Consider the following 25,029-nt stretch of genomic DNA (forward strand, 5'->3'; position numbering starts at 1 on the left):
CTACATTTTGAAATCAAGTTCTGCATGGGTTTTTATGTCGTATTTCATTTTCTGCTCCTTGGGGTTAAAGAGACATATTAGAGCAGTCCTAGCTCACCTCCAGTGTGCTGATCGAAGTAACACGACGAGAAATAATGATAGGCATAAGAAACAAACAGCTTGAAACAAAACAGTCTGCGCAATAAAACGTGAAAATACGGCAGAAAAAGTAAACACTTGCGGGGCGTAAAACCGCGGAAGTAAATTCGTTCATGGCAATCTTGTTCAGCGACAAACAAATGTTCATTCAGCTGTGAAGCATTGAAGTGGATATAAAATCTGCATAGCGTTTCAGAGCAAGAAAAACAGCGAATTAATTGAGCAGTACGATTGACAGCATTGCGGGCGCTACGCGGGCGCGTAGGAAGGCGACAAGGCTTACTTTGACAAGAGCCACACGGAAACCGTAGACACCAGCCACACACGCTGTGCAGGGCTATGGTTCTCACTTTTTGAATTACTGTTTAAAAGCACTGCGCATTAGCACTGCAAGCACTCCACGTCTACACGGTTTCAATTACGGAACAGAGCAGCGAGGCCTACTTCATTCCAGCTTGGGTAGAGAATCGCCGAGGTTGGAGCAGTCGAACTGTGGACATCGGCATGCTCGAAACTTCTGCTACCGACTTTTATGCGCGTGATATGCGGAATAACTCAATGGATATCCACTGGCAGATGAAACAACGCGTAACCTACACAACAACGCGTCCACCAAGTCACCACGGCACCAAAGTATTCGCCGGAGTGTAGCAGACGCTCCTGCCGGCGACCGGCGCCGCATGTGCGTCGCCGTCAATATTTTGTGCGGCGGTAATCTGGCCAATCAGAGCACGCCGCTCCGCGGCATATCTGGAAGGGCCAGGTTTTGAAAATCCGCCGCAGGGAAGTTGGTGGACCGTCAGAACGCGCGAGAGATGCGAGCCCGCGAGCTCTTTCGCTTCTGGGAGTACGTCGCGGCACGGGATTCGTGCCGCGTTCGTGCGCGCGCGGCTTTCTGTTCTTCTTTTTGTGGAAACTCGCTGTTTTCGTAATGTGGTCAAGCATGGGTTTTCGTCATCACCGCACCACCTGCTGTGTCAAGTGGGGAAACAGTTACTGCCGAAATCCGGGACACCAATGGTTTCGAGTTCCAATGGACGTGCGGTACGCTCTTTTGGTCTTCTCTTGCTTAAGTTTCTAATTAAATGTTCGCAACAAAACCTAACTGTCGCAGTGGTAGTGAGCATTAATTGTTTAATTTTGCCGATAGCTGCGATGGTTTCAAATCACAAAGCCAAATCCTATCATTGTTTAGGATTGCTCTTCACTCGCCGCGAGAAATATGTCAATGTCAAATAACTGGAGACTTCTATGTAATATCAAGATCGAGCACATACGCTCACTTCAAAAGATGGTAAACTTTTTGCTGTGAGTTGTTTATTTGGCATTGTTGTCAGCGATTCACGCGTCTGTTCGCGAGAGGAAAAAATAAGCTTAAACATTTTTCGATTAACTGAGGATGAGCGATGGAGCGGGTTTACTACGGTTGATCAAATGCCATTTCATCGAAGCGCGTTTTAGAAAATGGGCACACTTTATCGAAGCACGGTTTAAAGAAACCGAAGCCTCAGTTTAGAGAAACGCCGTTTATCGAAAAAGAGACTCTTTATAAAAACAAAGGCTTTCCTACCTCTCGCGTGTATCACTAGTTATGAACCACCGCAGACACCCGCCGCTTCGCGGCGGCAGTCTGCGGTGGCTCATTACAAAAATGTTAACACACCTGATTTACCCACACACGCCGCTTCGCGGCGGCCGAATTCGCTAAAAGGAGGCTCATCGCCATTTTTTCTAAACTGGGTTCTCTATAAAGGCATTCCATCAACCGGGTTCGGTAAAACAGCGTTCGCTAAAACGAGCTTCTCTAATACGCATGCCTCCCCGATGGACCGATCCGCACTGATTTCCCGTTTCGTTTAGCAGTGACGCACTCCTAAATTTAAGTGATAATATTAAAAACTAAACTAATAGTGAAGACACGAGTATTTAGTGTCGCAGTGTTGAACTCCAAGTACCGTTTTTTGAAAGGAGGCGCAGAATATGCTCGATGTTTTCATATGACCATATCAGGCACGTAATGGCCAATCAAGCAATTCAACTTTAATTTCTAGGCTCCACGCCTGTGGCTGGAAGGCGCAAGGCTTGTGACAATACGCCAAGAAGCTCGAAAGGCATCACGAACCTAAAGAGAATTTATGTAAATTTAGTGAAATGTTTTTGCAAGGACGGATGTCGTCACCTCCGTCGAACGTAACCTTAACGGTTTATCCTGTCTTGTTGTGCATTTCTTTGATTCTGGTGCGCAAAATATTGAGAAATTTCGTCTGAATTTTCTACTGTCTGTTGAATAAAAATGAACGCAAAAGGACAAGCATTCCATATTTTTTCGTGTATGTGTCGCTTTCGTTGCTTTGCTAGGTTTCAGCTGCTTTCCTGCTGGTCTCGCTGTTCAGTGCTGGTTTGTTGCGTTTCAACGCACATTAACCAGCATTGAAATGCGAAAACCAGCTGCAAAGCAGCAGAAGTCTAGCAAAACAACACGCAAATCGGGACCAGAAAAAAAGAGCTACAATGCATATATATATATATATATATATACTATATCAAAAATTCCATCAAGATACGTAATTTGGGACACTGACTGCCAGTCAGGAGCCTTGGTGGAACGTGATGGACCATTAGACGTCATCTGATGGTCCATCAGATGACGTCTGACTGCCACTGCCAAGGGAATTTCATCAACAAGGGCAGCATTTATATAAGAGTAAAGCTATACGCACTCATAAATATTGCCAAATGCCTCGATAAAACAAAATGTTCGAGAAAAAAAAAGAAAAAGAAAGCAGGACCACCGCGGATCAAACCCGCGACCACTTGCGTACAAATCAGACACCTTAACCCCTATGCTATGCCATCTTTTTTTTTTTCTTTATTGAACACAAGTGTAGCACAGAATGCGATGTCAAAATAAACACACATCACCCAGGCGCTTGTGGGCCACTAAAATTCTTTCATATTTTTGATTGCATCAAACAGATTTGCCCAGTCTGGCGCAGCGTCTGCAGACCGACAGTACACAGATTGTACTTGGGTAACAACATCAATAAAGTGCTTATACACAGGTTTAATATGAGGGTCTGCATGCCGGAATTCCATGCGAGTTTTCCAGATGCTCAATAAACCGAGTACAATGAACATATCATAAGGAACCGCTTCGCATGCATCGACTGGTAGAAATCGAATCGTTTCTCTCGTGATACATAGGTCTTTTTTCAGTGTTCTTTGGAGAACATCCCAAAAAAACAGCGCGTCCCAACAATCAATGAAGACGTGCTCAATAGTCTCGGGTTTTTTGCACAGCAAGCAATCGACAGACCATGGTACGAAAATTCCTTTTTTCTGGAGCCAAGACTTAACAGGCAATGTTTCACTATGTAGTTTAAAAAAGAAGGACTTAACGACAGGCGGGATACACATTTTCTTTACGCGGCAAAGAACATCTTGTCCAGGACACTGATTGTAAAGAGAACGATACATGGGTGCGGGGAAAAGTAACTCAACCAGGTCGCGGGCTAGCTTCTTTTTCGTGACAGTGCCCAGGTAGTCCATCGAAAAACGTGTTTGTAGAAACAATGTGGCGTCCTTGACCTCCTTCAGAAACCCGAAGAGACTTCGGGGCTCTGTGCAGTCACTTGTGACCAAGACACTGGTGAGGGATATGCTATGCCATCGCTTTGGAAACTCGATTTGAGCATTCGTTTTATACGAGATGCTTCGGCTGCAAATGCAGTTAAGCCTTCAGCATGTTATGCAAAGCAATCGTACATCACTCGCCGTACTTCAGTTCTACTCACCTGCCATGTAGAGTACTTTCGCGTCGTAGAACGATCATTTTGTTCGCGCGTCTCCGGCCCAGTAGACCTGGTACACCTTGTCGTCTTCAACTACACCGCTTAAGTCCCTTACATCGTCGGAACTCACAACAGGCTGGGTCTTGTCGAGTAGAAATTCTACTAAAACATAAGACATTGTAGAGCCCGGGCACGATCGACAGTTTGGAGCAAGCGGGCAAACAAAACGAGTCGAGAGCGATCGTTCTTGAAAGCTCGGCGAAGCCTCTATAGGCGAAGCGAAGTGGCGTGTTCGGCGTTTAGGCGGGCTTCTGATCAAGATTGTCGGTCGGCTGCGTGTCATATCTCTAACATCAGCGGTTTTATGGGCTCACGTCCCGAAATCGTTTTCTTGTGCATAGATTATTTTTCGTATTCATAGATTTGACGAAATAGTGGTATCCGAACGAACTTTGCGTCCTTTGACCGTACGTCTGTCTGGACGTCAAAGCTCTTTGACGTACAGTCAGAGACAATCGATGTACAATCAGAATCGTCACCAAGACATCTTGATAGCATTTCGCGGCGGCCGACTGCCACCAGGAATCCATCAGAAAGCCGACAAGTGGAGTCTGACTGGTGTTTGACTGTCGGTCAGAGTAACTTGTTGGCCAATCAGACATGCTTGATGTACAGTCAGGCACAGTCAGCGGTCCACTAGAAAACATTGACTGCCAAACAGGGTTACATAAATGAATTTTTCCTTCGGGTATATATATATTTAAATCTAGGTGGCGCAAGCTACCGCCCATCCATCCAAACACAATGGCGCTGCCATGCAGTTTCGGTTTCGCTGTGCCGCCATGTTGATTTTAGTACAGCCACCAGATACCAGGGGATTCATGTGGCGCTGCGGACTGCAGGGTTTTCCAATTCGCGTTCCATTGGCGGTATACGAGGTTGCACTCCTCTGGTACCACCGCTATCACTGCGGTTTTTGTAACTTTGTGCTTCTGTGGTCCGAACAGAAGTTCTCTTGCAATAAGGACGAACGGCGACGAAGCACAGCATAGTTCACACCCAGAGTGTACTATCACACGTATCACGCAGTACATTTGCCACAGTTAGGAAATCTTATCACTATCAGCGGTATCAGAACATCCCAAGTCACAAACACCCAACCAAACCCATATGCGTGTCGAAGGAAAATAAATTGTGTTCGCTCAATCGATTCTAGGTTCCTAGGTGACAGCTAGCAACTCTCGGTGGGTTATTTTTGCCACGTGACAGACTCCAGCGTTCTACTTTTTAACCTTTAGACCAACGGAACTTTAGGCTGACACGGGGCACAGTTTCTTCAAAAATGTACTCTGTCTAATTACTTTTTTTTTAAATAAAAAACCTAATTTACAAAATGTTAGCACGACTTTTCAAACTAACCGTGATATCTTTTATGTAAGAGTGGATAAGTAAACAAATACAATCTGCATCTCTTTTTACCAGGCGGTAGCTTGCGCCACCTACCCTTAAACTGTTTCGACACTTTTTATTTGCTACACTAATTTATTTTCTCCTAAAACCGCTGCAATTATCACAGGGCAAGGGAAATAATCGCCAGTCGGTTTAGTTGATGAGGATGATTACGATTATTTTTGTTGCTACTTTCCTTGAATCGAGGCAACGCGCATCATGCAAACTTCCAAATTTGTTGTCTTTCGCAAATACTGTCTACCTTGCAAAGCTAGCTGACACCTGTGACCAACTAGCAGAGGATCGGTGGCCGAGTGGGCAAGCGCACACCAGCTCGGAGCACGTGGAGCGAAAGCTAGCGCTGCAGAACCCAGAAATCCCGGGTTCAATCCTCACCCCTTGCCCGTTTTGATCTAGATGAGCATCGTACTGGCGTGCGGTCGTGTATCACTACTGGTGCTGCACTTAAAGATCCCAGGCTAGCAGTAGTACTCACTGGCTAAATTGCTCAAGTTGAGGCCTGAGCGAGTTGGTACGGCATACTTCGGGACTCAAAACAGCGCAAAAGACGAAGGACCGGACGAAGAAGTAACACGGAAAAAGTAACCCGGTCATCTATAGTGGGTAGCGATGTCGCTATGTTCTCGCAGACTACTCTTGTTGTATAAACGACTAATTTGTCTTTTTGTTTAACCAACTAGCCAAACATTTGCGGAAAGGCACTTTATAAAACTGCATGATGAAAATGTTAGCTCTCCACGTGCGAGTGCCGGTTCTTCTGGTGAATTTTACATAAACAATTTAGATCGATCCGGAAAAAAAGAAACGCACACACACGCAAAAAGAAACAAAAAAATACAAATTTTACTGAAAACACGTGGCACAGGCTTACTAATAAGTAAAATCAAGACGCTTATTTTTTACATGTTATCTATCGCGTAAGCCCAATGGATCAAACATATTTTTTTTTAAATCGTCAAAATATGTTTGGCGTTCTATGGTGCTGTAATTCGTCATGAAGATGCTACTAAGTGGCGAGCATGTCTTTTGTGAATTATAAAAGAAAGGCTTGCCTTCATCAAAAATCTAGAAATAAAGACGCTAATTTTTTCTATGGGCAGAGAAAAAAAAAGTAAACCTTTTTTGTGCTCCTGAAAAAAAAATGTTTTTGTGAGTTTCGGGGGCATTTGAACAAAACAATATTTAAAAGCAAGGTCAGACGGATTTCCCTCCTGCCGCGACTTTGTTTAGCTCAAATAGCCAACAAGAAAGCTTTTCTTTCAGAGGGAAAACCCTCCCTCTCTGTCAATAGGAAACTAAGCTTATTTATTCATAACTTTTGATTCAGGCCAGTGTTTTCTTAAATATTCTAAGAAAAAAAAATGTCAGGCTTCCTTAAAGTGTCTTTAAGCCATTAGACCACGCGGTATGCGCAATACTGTGAAGTACAATGTGCGTATACAAAGATGCTCTTAGCGAGACGAGTCACAAGATTCACGATTCAGCGAGTCACATTAAGGGTTTGACATTAGTACGCCTAGGCGATGAAAATATGACGCGCGCGTCAATATTAGAGTGGACGCCCTTTGTCAAGTCTAGCAACGAAAATCTCCTATAATAACCAATATTTCTCATAACGGCCAATCTGAAGAGGTAAGTGGATTCGGGAATTAATGTAATTTTAAGAGCGACAAGTTGGAAGTTCAAAATCAGAGAGTCTGGGAGAACTATTTTTGCAACGTGAACTTGGACTGCCGTCTGTCGTTGCGGTAGCCCTGTGTTACACGTGGATGCCGGCAAGGGTGCACTGCAAGACACCCTTGTGTATTCGAGGGTGCGCAAATGCACTAATAAAGAAAATTGATATCTCACTAAAAACCTTGGGCTTTTTCACTAAACTTGACGTTCAAAGACCCAGTCATGGCTACTATGAGTTGATGCATGGGTGGTGATCCTATGGGTGGTGATCCTAGCAGGGGAGGGGCTTCTCAGCTAGGTTTATTTTTCATGTCTGGATCCAGGCATCTTGACCCAGGTTCCCCATTCTAGACGATTCTTTTTTTTTTCTCTTAATCGATTGCTTTTTTACGGACCGTCAGGCCCGTGGCCAGTACCGCGTGTCCAGTTCTCCTCTACAGAGAACTGGCCAGGCAGTACTGGCCACGGGCCAGGCGGTGAGCCTCCTCGTAGACACTGCGTTCATCCCTACTGCCATCAGTTTACGATTTCTTCACTTTGCAAAGTATCAGTATCTGTAGCGGCTAATCCATTCCTTTAAGGGCGCCGTTTCACGCATTTGCGTCGAGTGCTACATAAAGGTTCAAACAGAGTTTGACGCAGCGCGGGCGCTATCGCAGCGCAGAGATGGTAATTAATCACAGATCTTAAATATCGTGCTCAAAGGCCACTGAAACGCGCGCGTGATGGGCAACGCTGCGCTCGACATTGTGGACTTTTAGCGAACCGTTACCGTGTTCCGCGTATCGCACTACCGAAGCCTTGGAAAATCACGGTATCACTCCGTCCGAGCACTTGCTTCAAGGACTCCGGAAGTGAGGTACCCGGAACACGACAACGGTTTGCTAAAAGTCCCTATAGAAGAGCCTTTACGACTAAACGATCGGTACGAGTAGGTACGAGACGCCGAAGCGTTACGACGGGTTGCTATGACATGAGATCCGGTGCACCAGGGTAGCGCCAGGGCACTCCAAACGAAACTGAATCTGATATCGCACACGGAGTTACTATAATATCTCGATGACCTCGCATCAGTCTTCCGAATAAAAGTACAATGAATATAAACACATATTTTATTGCTAATAACTGCCTGAAAAAAAATTTAAAAAACCTTAATTAAAAAGAAAAAATCGTGATGCTTTTACGAAGTCAAGCAAGGGAATCATTGCAAAAACCGCGCACCGCCATCGGCATCATAAAATGGACGCAACCTTGCATGGACGTGATGGTCGGATGATCGCGCTCCAAAAGTGTGGACACTGGGTACTGCGCGGGCACCTGCGATATGCCGATATGTATATAAGGCAGCTCCAATCTCTCAAACTGCCTCTTTCTACAGTATTTCATGCTATACGATTGTGTCGAGATGCCTCCCCTGCATTTTGAAACAGTACGTCCGTCGCGCAGTCTAACATAGTACAGCCATTGGGGCGATCGTATAAATGCCGCTGTCTTGAAACGCGGTCAGGTTGCAGTCGCACTCCGTATTGTCACAGTTTACGTGAGGAACGATGAATGAAACGAAAAAGATAAAACGGTCCAACCTTATTGTAGTAGAATAGCGTCTTTAAATACTCTTTTTTCGCCCAAACAATTGAACAATTAAATAGTCTCCCGGAGTGTGTCATAAATTTAATAGACACGTCTCATTTTGAGTCTTCCTTGGAAGAGCTGTTTTCCAATTAAAGGAAATTGTGGTTGATTGTTGTTATTTGAAAATCTAATAGTATTATGTGTGTCCTTATTAAGATTTTATGTTTTTCCCTTTTATTTCTCCCTCTCCTGTAATAGCCTTTGGGAGAAGGCTGACAAAATTGATAAATAAAAAAAATAAAAAAATTACAGAAATCAAGAGGCGCGGTAGACGCAAACGGCCATTCGCTAATCCGTCATTCGCTCAAATTAGCGCCGCCATTCGCTAAAGTCTCATTCGATCAAACGTAGGGGGCGCAGCTTCATTCGGTAAAACGTCATTCGATCAAGTGAGTGCCTCCCGCCGCGGGTCATAGTTTTGAAGCGCTAGGTCTCGTTTCCACGCTAACACGGGCGAGTACACGCCGGACCGCGTCAGAGTGCGAGCGCCTATCGTACAAAGTAATCCTGCGACTTTATGAAGTACGTTCTGAAATGCCTATAACATTTCAGCTGCTTTACAAGTGGCCAAAGCAATTAAAGCTCACCGTTCAATCGGTCGCCACTCCGACTGCATCCGACGAGGCATCAACCGGACCGCCACAGGTCAACCGTCACTGTTAGTTCAAACTCGGGCGCGGGAGCGGCAGTTGGAGAGTAGGTAGCCTCGTTATCGGCGCCTCCGCGTCGCTCGGATTCTGTTCTCATGTTTTTCGCGGGCGGAAACATTCACTAAATATGCGCGTGTAGTCACAATTCCTAAATCTCGGTGCCAAACTCTTGTTTTGCCAAGGCTTCTTTCCAAAACAGCTACTCGAGTGATGCTTCGTCCACTTCATCGAAGGCTTGCGGCAGCCATTATTGACGAGGGGTCTGAAGTATTCATTAGGGGAGCAACTCCAGTGGGAGCAACGAAATGCCCACGGGACGAACTGCTCAAGTTATCGCTTCTGAATAGAGGGCGCTGAGGTCGTGGGGATGAAATATGGCAATTGATCCCTCTACGCACCTTTTTTTTAAGAGTGTAGTGCCAATGGTTTCCGGCTTGCTGCCCAACAAATTAAAGCCACCTACAGAAGGTAAGCATTCAAGAGCTCTCATAAACGTATAAAACGAAACGTTCGGTGCCCCGTTATTGGATATGAGTTCAAACACTTCATTCAGAACATGTTCGCTCTTTTTAAGGTTTTTCGACGTCGTGCTGAGTCACATGGGGGCAAACTGCCGCGCGCGCAGCTGGCTATGTAGGCAGCGCGCGCGTGGCCTAACGGTTATCGCGCTTGCTTTCCAAGCTGAAAGTCAGGGTTCGATTCCTGGCCGCGGAGGCACATTTTTTGTTGACTCTGTAAAGTAATGTTCTGGTAAATTCGAGAACCGTGTTGCTTGTTCCAGGTCGGAATGTTCTACACACCGAACCTTCCACGCCGATTATTCCAGAAGCCCACACGTGTACATAAGGGGCTCCGCGTGGCGATCTGCAGTCAGTCTCGCCCCTGCGCTCGATCCTGCGGTTTCGCCGACATCCACGCCCGCGACGCTCTGCTGTTTTCTTTTGTACCCCTTTTATTTTTGGCACAAGTTCGCCACATTAAACGTTTATTTATTCCTGTTTATTTCTTGTTTATTGTCACGACTCACCACCCGTGACATTTTGGTGGAGGTGCGGGGTACCCGCATGCCCGTGCAGCGCTCCCCTCCGAGTTCCCGCAGTGCAAGTCCGGACCCAGCCTCCCGAGGACCGAGCGAAGACCAGATCGAGACCCGATCCAGTCGCCGCACCCAAGGTCTACCCCCGGAACACGGACTTCTGCCACCCCGGACCAGGCAGCCAACGAGGCCGACGATGGACAACCAGTCGTCGCAGAACCCGTCCGCCGCCGCCTTCGTATACCTTCCCGTCGCACCCCGGACTCCGACGCCATTCCACGGGGAGGTCCACGAGGACGTTGAAGATTGGCTGCAACATTACGAACGAGTTGCTCGCCATAACGCATGGACTCCGGAGCAGTGCCTTCAGAACGTCTACTTCGCTCTGGAAGGCACGGCACGCACCTGGTTCGAGAACCACGAAGCGTCAATTTCGTCGTGGCAAGACTTCCAGACGGAACTTCGACGCACGTTTGCCAGCCAGCAGCGACGTCAGCGGGCCGAGGAACTTCTTCAAGCAAGAAGCCAAGGGCCAAACGAGAGCGTCATAAGTTTCGTCGAGGACGTTCTCCGCCTCATGAACCGCGCCGACCCAAACGCTCCTGACGAGAAGAAGCTGCGGTTCCTGATGCGAGGGGTGAAAGAGACCATCTTCGGAGGCCTTGTCCGCAACCCCCCAGCCACCGTCGAAGATTTCGTCAAGGAGGCCACAAACATCGAACGGGCCCTTCAAGCACGGGCCTCCCATTACCAGCGACTTCCCGGCGTCGCTGCCTTCTCGACTTCCAGCTGCACCGGCCCGGACCTCCGCGACATCATCCGGGACTTCGTGCGGGAGAAAATCAGGAAGCTTCTTCCTGCTGCCGCAAGCCCGGATTCGCCCTCAATCGCCATGATTGTCCGGGAAGAAGTTCAGAAGGCGCTGCAGCCACAAGCTCTTGTCAACGCCGCTCCCGAACAACCGACACTGAGCTACGCCGCAGCTGCCCGACGACCACCGCCCCCTGCTCACCCGTACACCGCGCCACCCCGACGTGAACCTCCAGCGCCGCAGTTTCCCCGACGCCAGGAGGATCGGGCGCACGCCCACCCAGAACAGGCAGTGCCACGAAAGACCGACGTGTGGAGGACAGCGGATCGACGACCCCTGTGCTATCACTGCGGTGAAGCCGGCCACATTTACCGTCGATGCCCCTACAGACAACTGGGGCTGCGCGGGTTCCACCCGAGCGACCCGCGCCCAAGATACGACGAACGCCCTCGCGACATTGAGGAGTACCTCCGACGCTCGCCCTCCCCAGTGTCGTCTCTCCGCCGTGAAGCCCGCTCCCCACCGCCACGACGTTCAGCGTCCCCAGCGCAACGACCCCGCCGAGAGAGCCTATCTCCCCTGCGTCGCCGGGAAAACTAAGTGCGGCAACGCCTGGAGGTGACGTTGCCGAAAACGACGGAAGCAAACAGCCTCCAAGAACGCCGGAGCGCTCCCACTCTACCGACGCCCAGCATCGTACCGACGTCCCTGCAACGGTGTCCAACAGCCTAAACATTGTTATTGACGGCCTCGACGCATCGGCACTCGTGGACACCGGAGCGGACTACTCAGTCTTGAGTGGGAAGCTCTCTCGCCGCCTGCGAAAAGTGACGACGTCGTGGGATGGGCCTCAAATACGAACCGCCGGAGGGCATCTCATCACACCAGTCGGAAGATGCACCGCTCGCGTCAAGATCCATGGGGAGACGTGCCCTGTGAAATTTGTCATTCTACAAGAGTGTGCCAGGGACGTCATTCTCGGCATGGACTTTCTGTCTGAATACGGCGCCGTCATCGACCTTCGTGAAAACAGATTGACGCTGCGAACCCCTGTGCTACCTTCAGAGAAACCCCAAACAGCGTCAGCCGCCATCCGAGTCGCTGCCGACCACGTGAACCTGCCACCGCGATCAAGTGTTGTCGTACCCGTCGTGGCCGATACAGCTACCTGCGGCGAAGTTGTCCTGGAAGGCAACCTTCAATTGCTCCTGGGAAGAGGAATAGGCGTCGCAAGAGGAGTAGCTGAACTTCAGGATGGGCGGACTGTGGTCCTCGTGACGAACTTCCGAAATGAAACGCAACACCTCACAAAAGGTGCCGCTGTGGGCCACGTCGAGAAACTTCGGAACTCCGCCGAAATCGCCGCGATTGCTGAAGAATCATCACCACCTCAGCAAGGCAGTAAGTCGCCAGCGCAACTTGACATTGACCCTAAGCTTCCGGGCCCAAAACGACGGCAGCTGATTAACCTCCTCACCGAGTACCGTGACTGCTTCGCGACGTCGTCGAGGGTGCGCCAAACTGCCGTTGCGAAGCACCGAATCGTTACCGAGGACGACGCGCGCCCTGTGCATCGATCGCCGTACAGAGTCTCTGTCAAAGAAAGGGAGGTGATCCAGGAGCAAGTCCAAGAGATGCTGAACGACGACATAATCCAGCCATCAAGCAGTCCTTGGGCTTCTCCAGTCGTATTGGTTAAGAAGAAGGACGGAACGCTTAGGTTCTGCGTGGACTACCGGCAGCTGAACGCGGTGACGAAGAAAGACGTTTACCCACTTCCCCGCATCGACGATACGTTAGACCGGCTGCGCCACTCTCGATACTTCTCATCGATGGACCTGAAGAGCGGCTACTGGCAGATCGAAGTCGACGAACGGGACCGAGAGAAGACAGCTTTCGTCACACCGGATGGGCTGTACGAGTTCAAGGTGATGCCCTTCGGACTATGCACGGCGCCAGCAACTTTCCAGCGTGTCATGGACACCGTACTGGCAGGACTGAAGTGGCAGAGCTGTCTCGTCTACCTCGATGACGTCGTAGTGTTTTCCAGCGACTTCGACGAGCACTTGCGACGACTCCGTGCTGTTCTTCAAGCCATACGGACAGCCGGACTCACTCTCAAGCCGTCAAAGTGTCGGTTCGCCTATGACGAACTGAAGTTTCTAGGTCACGTGGTTAGTAACGAAGGCGTTCGCCCCGACCCAGAGAAGACTCGCGCCGTCGCGTCATTTCCAGTGCCGACAGACAAGAAGGCCGTGCGAAGATTCCTTGGACTTTGTGCCTACTATCGCCGCTTTGTTAGGGATTTCGCAAGGATTTCCGCACCACTCACAAACCTCACGAAGGACGCCGAGAGGTTCGAATGGGCCGAGGAACAGCAGCAAGCATTCGACGAGCTGAAGCGACGACTCCAGACGCCTCCGGTTCTTGGACATTTCGATCAGGATGCGGACACCGAGCTTCACACTGACGCAAGTAACGCAGGACTTGGCGCGGTACTAGTTCAAGTACAAGAAGGCACCGAGTGAGTCATCGCCTACGCAAGTCGGACACTGTCCAAGGCAGAGAGAAATTACTCCACGACTGAGAAAGAATGCCTTGCGGTCGTCTGGGCAATTACGAAGTTTCGTCCGTACCTGTACGGAAGCCCGTTCCGCGTAGTCACGGACCACCACTCACTCTGCTGGCTTGCGAACCTCAAGGACCCGTCAGGACGCCTCGCTCGATGGAGCCTCCGGCTACAAGAGTTCAACATGACTGTGGTTTACAAGTCGGGACGCAAGCACAGCGACGCTGACTGCCTGTCCAGGGCCCCTGTCGAAACACCTCCCGGCAGCAGCGACGACGATGACGACCAGTGCTTCCTAAGGGCAGTGAACACCGATGACATGGCACGACGTCAACGAGACGATCCGGAGCTGCGCGCCTTAATGGAGCACCTGGAAGGGCACGTGAGTACCGTGCCCCGTGTTTTCTCACGAGCCCTGCCAACCTTCGCCATTCGACAAGGTGTACTCTACAAAGAGAACTTCGGGGACAACAACTCGCCGTGGCTGCTGGTAATCCCGACCGACCTTCGAGAGGAGATCTTTCAAGCATGTCACGACGACCCGACGTCCGGACACCTCGGATACAGCAGGACATTGGCCCGTATTCGTGAAAAGTATTACTGGCCCAAGCTCCCCAAAACCGTCCACCACTACACCCGATCCTGCCACGAGTGTCAGCGACGCAAGAAACCGCCGACGAAGCCGGCAGGTCTTCTGCAGCCAATTCCTCCGCCAACTGCACCGTTCCAGCAGATCGGAATGGATCTACTTGGTCCTTTTCCGCCGTCGACCCAGGGAAACCGTTGGATAATCGTCGCCACAGATTATCTCACGCGGTACGCTGAAACGAAAGCCCTTCCTTCGGGGACTGCGGTTGAAGTCGCCAAGTTTTTCCTCGATTCCATTGTCCTCCGGCACGGCGCTCCCAAAGTTCTGATTACAGATCGCGGATCGTCGTTCATGGCACAACTGACCCAAGAAATTCTCCGGCTCAGTCACACCAGCCACCGTCGTACCACCGCATACCACCCGCAGACCAACGGGCTGACGGAGCGACTCAACAAGACAATCGCCGACATGATCTCCATGTACGTCGACGTGGAGCACAAGACATGGGACGAGGTGTTGCCGTACGTCACCTTTGCCTACAATACGGCCGTGCAAGAAACCACCGGGGTTACACCCTTTCAACTGGTTCATGGTCGCAAAGTGACGACAATGCTGGACGCAATGTTACCCCACGAACCGACTGTCGACGGAAGCGACGACGCCCAGGTGGTTGCCCAACGGGCAGAAGAAGTCCGTCAGCTCGCCAGACTCCGGATTCAAGCCCAACAACGTATCGACACTGGCCGCTACAACCTTCGTCGCCGGGACGTCCACTTCCAGCCCGGAGACAGGGTGTGGGTGTGGACACCGATCCGCCGCCGTGGTCTCAGCGAGAAACTCCTGAAGCGCTACTTTGGACCCTACAAAGTGCTTCGTCGACTAGGGGATCTGAACTACGAGGTGATGCCCGACGAAACAAGGACTTCATCACGCCGCCCTCCACGACCAGAAGTCGTCCACGTCGTGCGCATGAAGCCGTACTACGCTCGATAGGACAGTGGACCTTACGTATTCCAAATGACTTTTTAGTTTACCGGTCTTTTTATTTGCTTTGTTTTGTTTTGGGTTGCATCGGGACGATGCACTTTTTTAAAGGGGGGAGTAATGCCGCGCGCGCAGCTGGCTATGGAGGCAGCGCGCGCGTGGCCTAACGGTTATCGCGCTTGCTTTCCAAGCTGAAAGTCAGGGTTCGATTCCTGGCCGCGGAGGCACATTTTTTGTTGACTCTGTAAAGTAATGTTCTGGTAAATTCGAGAACCGTGTTGCTTGTTCGAGGTCGGAATGTTCTACACACCGAACCTTCCACGCCGATTATTCCAGAAGCCCACACGTGTACATAAGGGGCTCCGCGTGGCGATCTGCAGTCAGTCTCGCCCCTGCGCTCGATCCTGCGGTTTCTCCGACATCGACGCCCGCGACGCTCTGCTGTTTTCTTTTGTACCCCTTTTATTTTTGGCACAAGTTCGCCACATTAAACGTTTATTTATTCCTGTTTATTTCTTGTTTATTGGTCACGACTCACCACCCGTGACAATACTGCCTCGAGGTGGCTTACTTGGACTTCGAGATAACGGCCATCCACGCCATACAAGCCATGATTCCCGGCGCTTGGATACAGGGGTGTTTTTTTTTTTCACTTATCCCAGTCGGTGTACAGGAAGGTGTGCTCCAGTGGTCACCAGAGTCGCTACAATTCAGATGAAGAGTTTGCTGTTCTGGTATGCGGCATTCCATTTATATGTATTATTGTTGTCTTCACTTAAGCCAATTGGTTACTTATTTCTTGTGGATTTTCAGATGAGAATGCTTCCAGCATTGGCCTTCTTGCCAATCGCTGACATTCCCGAGGCCTTCCAGAACCTTCTCGAGGTTTCCCCCACCGATGCCTCACTCGTGGTGTACTACTTCGAGGACGTGCATATCGTTAGACCCCGTCGAAACGGCTTGTCGTCGGCCACCTTCCCTCCTCTGGTTTGGTCAGTCAGAGAATCAACACTAGCCGAAATGCCAAGGACGAACAACAACATCGAAGCATGGCACCGGGGACAGCCGGTCAGAACCGACTTAATCCTCTGAGAACTTGGAAGTTTTCTGTAGCACATTTTTGCATTTGTGGCTCAAACTTTTAGCACGTTGCTCACTCCAAAACCTTTCTCCACGAGTGTGTGTGTTCTTTTTTTTATGCCAGAGCAACGTGAGCTGAAGTTCTCCCAACATCTGCGCGTTCCCGGGCTTCATCAAGAGGGAGCAGTCCTTGACAGAGATGAAGCTGGCTCAAGCAGAGGGCGGCACGACATCTTCGAGGGTGTCGAAGAAGCACGCCGATTGCAACCGGCGTCTTCAGATCATTGCAAGCCGCTACGATGGTCGCCATCGTCTTGAAACCTTGAGGGCGCGGCAACTCGGAATATCGCTTTTTAATTTGTTTTAGAGCGCAGCCCTTAGGCGCCCGTTTCCGGCTTGAGCGGCGTCGCCGTCGCCGTCGGCGTAACTGCGCGGTGCATTTTGGGTAAAATTTTCCGAAGGGACCCGAGGTCCTCCCGAAGGAACCCGAGGTCGCCCCGAAGGAACCCGAGGTCCTTCGGGAGGACCTAGGGAGGACCTCGGGTTTCTTCGGTAGGACCTCGGGAGGACCTCGGGTTCCTTCGGGAGTTGCATGCAACAAGTTGCATACAACTCGTTGTATGCCAGTTGGATGCAGCAGGTTGCATGCAACCTGATGACGTCATCGTCATCCGCATCGTCATCATCACTGATGACGTCATTGGCATCCGCATCGTCATCATCACTGATGACGTCATCAGTGACGTCACTGATGACGTCATCAAATCGTTATCGTCAAGGTCACGTGACCCCCCGAGGTCACGTGACCGTCTGAGGTCACGTGACCCCTAAGGTCACGTGACCCCCCTGGAGTCACGTGAACCCCTGAGGTCACGTGACCCCTGAAGTCACGTGACCCCTGAAGTCACGTGGCCGCCTGAGGTCACGTGATTCTCCTGAGGTCACGTGACCCTCTCAGGTCACGTGACCCCCTCCCCCAAAGTCACGTGAACTTCCATGGAGGTCAGGTGACCTTAAGGAGTCACCTGTCCCTCAGTACGCTTCCATCCTCCTTCTCAAGAGCTGCGCTCCAACCGGCGTTAGAGGGAATTGTAAACGGCTTTCATTTTTTTTATTCACTCAATAAACCTGTTGTTTTCTAAGTACAACAATGACTTATTTCGATGTTCCCTCTCTTCAGTAAAAATGAAATATAGCGTACTAATTTTTATTTCGCGCAAAGCCAAGTGAATATAAGTTCGGCAAATTCGAATATCCGGTTCGCACAGTGATAAACTTCCCTCGTGACAAATTCCCCTCTGACGAATGTTCCGCTGTGACGAACGGGCCTTTACCAGTTGGCCTATGAGGAATGCGCACATGACAAACGGGCCTACACCCGAATCGAATCAATATTTAACAATTTTTACTGGTAGCAAATGGTAGGAGAGGAGAAGGCAGGAAGACAGGCTGCGTGCGGTCGGTCCCTGCTCGATTCAATGCGCTACGATGGCATTCATGTAAACATAGCCATAGTCTAATTAATAAAGCTGAAGTTCCTAGACATTGAATTCCTCAGAAAACAATTTTTTTTTGGAAAAACCGAACGCCGTTGTTCTCCATACGTGCCAGAAATGCAATACAGAGTGTATTTCGAGAATAATCCCTGGAGAAGGGGAACAAGAGGGACAGAGGACAAACACAAATCTCCTCCCACAGCATAGCTTAGGCACTTAGGTGTTTGTCCTTTGTCCCTCTTGTTCCCCTTCTCCAGGGATTATTTTCGTCATTCTTGTCCAGCTCGCTTGCGCCTTCGCGTTTAATTGGATTCGAATCAGAGTGTATTTCTTATCACCTTATCCCAGGCACTGTTGGGTGGCAAGTGCACGGCACGTGCACGTTCCAAGCTGCATAATGCCGCGCACATCACAGTCTACTTAGGAAGGCTAGAAATTAATTCCTGAAAAACCGAACGCCTTTCCCCTTCATGCATGTCACAGATTTAATACAGCGCGAATTTCGTAACACCTTTTTCCAGACACTGGTCTCGTAAACGTAACTAAATGAAAATTTAAGTTGACAAAATAATTTAAAGCTACACTCGGCGACAACTTTTCTTTGCAATGCAGTGGAAGGTACGTCAAGCGTCCCCTCTCCCATTTTGAGTGTACGCAGGCTTTCCTCCTCTCCCCGCAAATAGGGGCGGAGGAAAGCCTGCGTACACTCAAAATGGGAGAGGGGACGCGGGAGGTACCTTCCACTGCATTGCCAAGAAAAGTTGTCGCCGAGTATAGACCTTTCCAGCGGCAGCCTCGAACGAAGCGATTTCCAGCGCGCGTCCCTGGTTTTGAGAGTGTACGTCAGTGTTGCCCGACTGCGCTGAGCTGTGGGTTTTTCTCGTCAGTATAGGCTGTGGAAGCCTGCGTAGGAGCAATTTTGAACGCTGGTGGCGGCAAAATCGCCTCGCTTTATTTTTTCTTTTGTGTTCTATGGCGAAAAGAATTTCTTGAAGTTATTAAGAAGGCGTTGAACTATTTTTGGGAACAAAAACAAACAAATGAAAGCTATTTTCGGCGAGTCCGTGCGCGACAGAACAAATGCAACTGGGATGTTTGTTTCATCTTATGCTGATCTTTTTAATGGCACCATACACTCAGCCGTGTCAACCTACAAAGATATTAACTGCCTAACATATTTGACCACATCAGAGGATAGCCGAACTGCATGGGTATTGCCGGCTCACTATTGAAATTCAACGAGTCGCATCAATCGAACAACATATATTGCACGTACCCCACGGTGCCGTGTTATTCGAATAGGATTTGAGAAAGGTCTCAAATAACACAGCATATCAAATATACAGTGTCGACGATAGTCACTTCACGACGATCGGACGGAATCCGGCTTGTCTTGGGGTACGTTTTGAAAAGTGATGTTTTTTTTTTTGTTTTTTTTTACACAGCACTAAAACAAATGAACGAACGCGTCTATTCAGTTCCCATACCCCGGACCCTATCAGCTACTTCTCGCCAAGACCGGGAACATAGCCGGGAAGGCTTTTCAGAGATTATCTCAACGAAAATAATCCTCGAAGAACGTCGAACGACGCGCGTCGCGGGCTGCTTGACGTTCGCTCTCTTCGCTCGCTCTCTTCGTTCGTTTCCTGCGAAGGTCCAGCAGGCTACCAGCCCTGCTATTCCCTGGTTCTCACAGTGGAAGATTACAAAAACACACAAGCATCCTGAACAGGCAAATAGAGTAAATACTTTCAAGGAAAGCCTGCGAACTCCGAATGCAAAATGCAGGTGGGGAGTCACGCTGACCGGGTTTCCACAGCTCAGGCGGGTGGTAGAAATTTTTGCCTGACAGGGGTCGCTCGAGTCGCAAAATGGCGGCGGCCAGCGAGCTGTTTCTGCAAAGGACTATACAGTGTCAACGATGGTCGCTTCACGACAATCGGACGGAATCCGGCGTGTTTTGGGGAACAGCAGCTTCTTTGCACAGCTTCAAAGCAAATGAGCGAACGTGTCTATTCTGTCCCTACACCCCGGACCCGACCCCATCAGCTATTCTTCGCGAAGACCCGGAACACAGCCGAGAAGGCTTTTTGGAGATTATCTTAACGGAAATAATCCAATAATCCTCCAAGAACGTCGAACTGCCTGCGTCGCGGGCTGCTTGACGTACGGTCTCTTCATTCGTTTCCTGCGAAGGCCGAGCAGGCTACGAGCCCTGGTATTCCCTGGTTCTCACAGTGGAAGATAACATACAAAGGGGTAAGCATCTTAAACAGGCGAATAAAGTGAAAACTTCCAAGAAAAGTCGCCGAACTCCGAATGCAAAATGCAGGTGGGAAGTCACGCTGACCGGGTTTCCACAGCTCAGGCGGGTGCCAGAAATTCCTGGCTGATAGGGGTCGCTCGATTCACAAAAAGGCGGCGGCCAGAGCGCTCTTTTTGCAAAGGTTTTCGAACAGCCATTCTTTAAGCAACTTTTTTTTGTCATTTACACTTTTTTAATGATTTTTCTTGTTTGTGGTTTGCCGAGGCCATGTTCCAGATTTCGCACATAGACACTGTGACCTCAGAATAACCATTGCCTTCATTGTTTGACTTGAATAAAAACATGCTAATTTTTGAAACCATATACAGCGCAATGCGTACGACAAGGACGATCTTGAAATAGAATCGATAATTTCATATACATTTCACCACTGAGTTACAAATACCGTTTGCAAAATTCATCTTGTTACATATTGGAGTAGATGTCCTAGGAAAAAATATATATCAAGGATACAACAGGAAACACTTGTACCGCAATACAGCCCAGCTTATGGTAGCTGAACATCACAACATAAATAACTAAAGAGTCGATATACATTTTTATAAATGATAGATACAAATGAAGGGCACATGACATTTCTTTATTTGTCGCAGTCGCCATAACGAAAGTTGCTTCCCTTGTTAGCCCCTACGGCACCATACGCTCGCAAGGCTATTTTTTATTATCTTCATTTTCACACTCCAATCTTGGAGGGCTTTTTGCTCTTCTGCAGTGCATGAATTCTAAGAAAGAAAATGAAATTCTGGTTTTATAACAATAAAACACAAATATATGCGTTCGAACAACTTTGTCTTGCTGGTAGTCGTTTTTTTTTGTTTTGTTTTTTTAAATTCCATTACAATTCTTGTGCAATGAAATGCGTGATGAAAGGTCCACCCCAAAAGAGACACTAAATGTACATTTAGAGCGCAGCTCTTAGGCGCCTGTTTCTAGGTTGATCGGCGTCGACGTAACCGCGCGCGTCGCATTATGGGACGTTTCCCGCTAAGGTTAGCGGAGAAATTTTTCCGTTAAATTTAGCGTGGAAATATTTACGCTAAGTTGAGTGGGAAATTTTCTCGTTAAGCTCTAGCTGGGAAATTATTCACCTAAATTTAGCGGGGAAATTCCCGCTAAATCTAACGGGATAATGTTCCCACTAATTTTAGCGGTAAAATTTCCCGCTAAATTTAGTAGAAATATTTTCCCGCTAAATTTAGCGGGGAAATAAACGTCACGACTTCGAGTCACATCAGTCATGAACGAATTAAGCGCGAGGAGGAGAGGGGGAGGAAAGGAGGTGAGGGGGAGAGAAGGAGGAGAGGAGGAGTGCCCCCTCCCCTCTTCCTATTTAAGAGCTGCACTCTATACTTCGTTCCAGCTTAGGCCCGAGCGCGGCCTATGTTATGAGCCGAAGGGCCACTCAGACAGCGCAAAAATCTCAGCGTCATGGCGTGCTCTCTGCCCTTTATAGAAGTAGCCGGCAGAGGAGCACGCTCAGAGAGACGGCGAATACCGGCTGGGCCTATCAACTGCAGAGAGCACGCCTTGACGTTGTGCCTCTTTCGCTGTTTCATTGACCCTTCGGCTCATAACATCGGCCGCGCTCGGACCGAAGCGGAAATGAATTTCGCGTTACAAATATTTGTAAACGTCCCTGTTTTTTTTTTCAAATCAGATCGAGGTACTTGGGAGGAGACTTCATTTCAGTAGTAGCACCAAACAATATAGTTTTATTCTTTTGACTATTTTAAGATTAAAAATTAAAACAGCGTATTGACACGGACAAGAAGAACAAGGTAGACGAGCAAGGCGCTGACTTACAATTGAGGTTTATTCGTGCTGACATCGAGTATAAAACCTGCAACGTCAAAACAAACCAATAGAAAAATATATTACATGGATGCCATGCGTCACGCGCTGTTACTGTGTGTCTAAAAAGCCCCCCCCCCCCCCCCCCCCAACATTCCTTGCCGGATAAAAATAGTTACAAAGTGCCGACCCACAGTTTTCCCTCAATCTTCCAATTTCCCGCGCTTCAGTATTTTCTCGAATGAGTTTATCTCTATCCTTTTTAATCACCTCACACTTGTCGAAGACGGGAGTGCAACGACAGTCTCAGCAAGTCAGGCCAAGATGACCTGACAGAACCCATTATACATTATACTTATGCTCTCGCAAGCGATCATTGAGGCAAACAGGCAAACGGGGCGCTGCCTCGATGATCGCTTGAGAGACCATAAGTATAATGAATATAGGGTTGTGTCAGGTCATCTTGGCCTGCATTGCCTAGACTGTCGTTGCACTCCCGTCTTCGACAAGTGTGAGGTGATTAGAAGGAATAAAGATAAACTCACTCAAGAAATCACTGAATCACGGGAAATTGCAAGTTTGTGAAAAAACTGTGCCAGCGCTCCATCACTATCTTCGTATACGATAAGGAATAATCCTTGTTAGACACACAGTAACCGCACGTGACGGTGGCTTAGGGAGCATGTGGCGTCCATGTAATGTATTTTCTTTTGGTTTGTTTTTATGTTGCAGTATTTATATTATATAAATATATACGATGTTAGGGCGAATAAACTTCAAGTTAAGTCACCGCGTTGTTCGTCTACCTTGTTGTTCTTGTGCGTGTCCTTCCGCTGTTTTAATTTTTAATCATGGAAAACCAGCAAGAACAAACTTCTACATTAGTCGACTATTTTAATAAAGGTGACGTGCCACTATTTCTGGGCTTTCACTAAATAACGCGCAGCATTAACCTTTGACGTTCACTACCTACGAAGTATGGGCTAGATTACATCTCGTAATGGCACTCATCACAAAATTAAAAAAAGGCGGCGTTCACTTCCTCAAGTTACAGATAGAATGAGCGGCCACATGATCTCGTGCCTATAATATCCCATCCAGCGTTCATCACAGCCGTGCACTGGGGTTGGCAACCACATCGCACGTGCTAATTGCTGCAGACAGTGTTAGGAGTCGGCTGTTCCCGTCGCTGCAGCGATTTGACTCTTGTCCCCGGCCGAGTACTTGTCGAAGCACTGACTGTTCTGAGACCAAGCCGTGTGCTCCCGCAGTACCCGTGTGCAATCTAGAAGCTGCATTTGAAGATAGTTAGTAAAGATAATCCCGCGGCTACGACAACGATACGATACCCGTCACTGCGTCATTATGTTTGGCGAGGGGGAAGTTAGAAGAAAGGATCCACACGTATCGTCGAAATGACGCAGCGACAAAGACGCTTCTTGGTCAGTGGCGTCGCATGCAAGTACTATCGGGGAAAAATGAAATGCGAACAGAGGAGCGCGTCGCTCGCGGTGCAGGCTGCGCCGCGAGCCACGCGCTCCTCTGTTCGCATTTCATTTTTCCCCGGTAGTACATTAGGATAGCACAAGTGCCAGTATGTATGTGTGTAAAAAGAAAAACGTCCCAACCTAATGTCATTCCCCTGAAGATGAGCGCGTTGTTTTTACTTATATTTGCGATAGCAGTTTTACACGTAGCGCATTCCTACAAGCAGCGCGTCACGTCTTCCCATTGCACACGGCGCTCCGGCGATGACGTCACGCTCCCCCACTGCGCAGGCGCGGCACCCCCGCCGGCTCCACGGCTTAAGTGACGACGCAGGTGCTGCGCTTTTCTTTCCGTGTGTGTGTGTGTGTGTGTTTGTTTGCGTGCGTGTGTGTGTTTTAGGTGCGTTTGCTTTCCAGATAGTAGGACTTTACGTGCCTTCGCTCAGCCAATGGAAATTTACGTGCCGTTTCGCTCATCCAGTAGGATTTTAAGTGCCGTTTCGGTCAGCTGAAACGGGACTTTAGGGGCCGCTACGCTCAGCCCATGGATATTTGCCGTTTTTCGATGCTACAGAAGTCAGGTAACGCCGGGTTTATTGCATGGGACAGTAAATGCTTTCGCAATATTATTTTCATATTATAGTAATTATTGACGCAATGGAACTCGCAGCACCGGTTGTATATTTTAAGCAGAAATTCGCCTCACCACGAAGTTGAAAAACGGACGGTATTGCACGAGGCCATTGCCTCCCCATTTATGTCCACCAGACATCGTCAAGATGGATGTTTGCCTAAAGGCAACACTAGGAGGCTTGGAGAATTGTGGCTGGATCGTTAGTTTTCTTTTCCTTCCAGCCCCTTTAGTAGTCGACGTGATCATGTGGAGTTGGGCATAACATAAGAGGCGTCTTCGTTTTCATGAAACAAATGTCAACAATGTTTGCAGTTGTTGCACGTTAAGATTATTTTGTGCTATGTACCGTCAGTACACTGGGTATAGGAAAATATCTGATCATCTCGATATCCATAACAAAGATGACTTCTTGCCCAGGAAATTACGCATGGTCTTTCAAATGCAAAAAAATGCTCCGTGTACTAACTCTGCATAGAATAAAAAGGGAGCCAATAAGTACCACTTGTGTTATGTCTAAAAAAAGACAAATGCTAAACTTTTCATGCTGAATCGTGGCAGGCTCTTTGTGAGGCAAAAGTGAACGATAAATAACTTCTTGAAAAATATATAAGACAGCGCAGCTGCCATATACCTCATACCCGAAAAAAAGCGCGAAGGAATCGAGAACATTTTCTCTTGACTTACCAGGTTACCTCTGGGGCAAACTGAGGTTGGCAAACGCACCTTCTTGTGACCATTATCGCATCCCAGCTCGCACGACTCAGGAGAATAAGAAAAAAAAGTCTGCAATGCATTGGCATGTAATGCCACAAATAAAAATTAAAATAAAGCTATGTACATTAAAAAAAAAACGAAAAGTGAATTTAAA

The 25,029-nt window shown here is 48.6% G+C and overlaps 1 protein-coding gene across 1 annotated transcript; it reads right to left on the reverse strand.

Moving 5' to 3' along the window:
- On the reverse strand, nucleotides 1-24,299 carry LOC121838330. Its single transcript, XM_042294520.1, has 3 exons — nucleotides 24,234-24,299; nucleotides 3,220-3,810; nucleotides 1-57 (listed from the first exon to the last, which is right to left on the reverse strand). The coding sequence occupies exons 1-3, from the start codon at nucleotides 24,297-24,299 to the stop codon at nucleotides 1-3; spliced, it is 714 nt and encodes a 237-aa protein (XP_042150454.1).
- Between the last annotated feature and the right edge of the window lie 730 nt (nucleotides 24,300-25,029).

Source organism: Ixodes scapularis, unplaced genomic scaffold (genome assembly GCF_016920785.2).
Source record: "Ixodes scapularis isolate PalLabHiFi unplaced genomic scaffold, ASM1692078v2 PGA_scaffold6__148_contigs__length_123643588, whole genome shotgun sequence".
Lineage (NCBI taxonomy): Eukaryota > Metazoa > Arthropoda > Arachnida > Ixodida > Ixodidae > Ixodes > Ixodes scapularis.

Coding starts and splice junctions, on each gene's coding strand:
- LOC121838330 (XM_042294520.1), bottom strand. CDS start 24,299: ATGTCTGGTGGACATAAATGGGGAGGCAATGGCCTCGTGCAATACCGT. Junction 3,811..24,233: donor GTCCGTTTTTCAACTTCGTG/GTGAGGCGAATT, acceptor GAGTTTCCAAAG/CGATGGCATAGCATATCCCT. Junction 58..3,219: donor CTCGCATGGAATTCCGGCAT/GCAGACCCTCAT, acceptor TTTAACCCCAAG/GAGCAGAAAATGAAATACGA.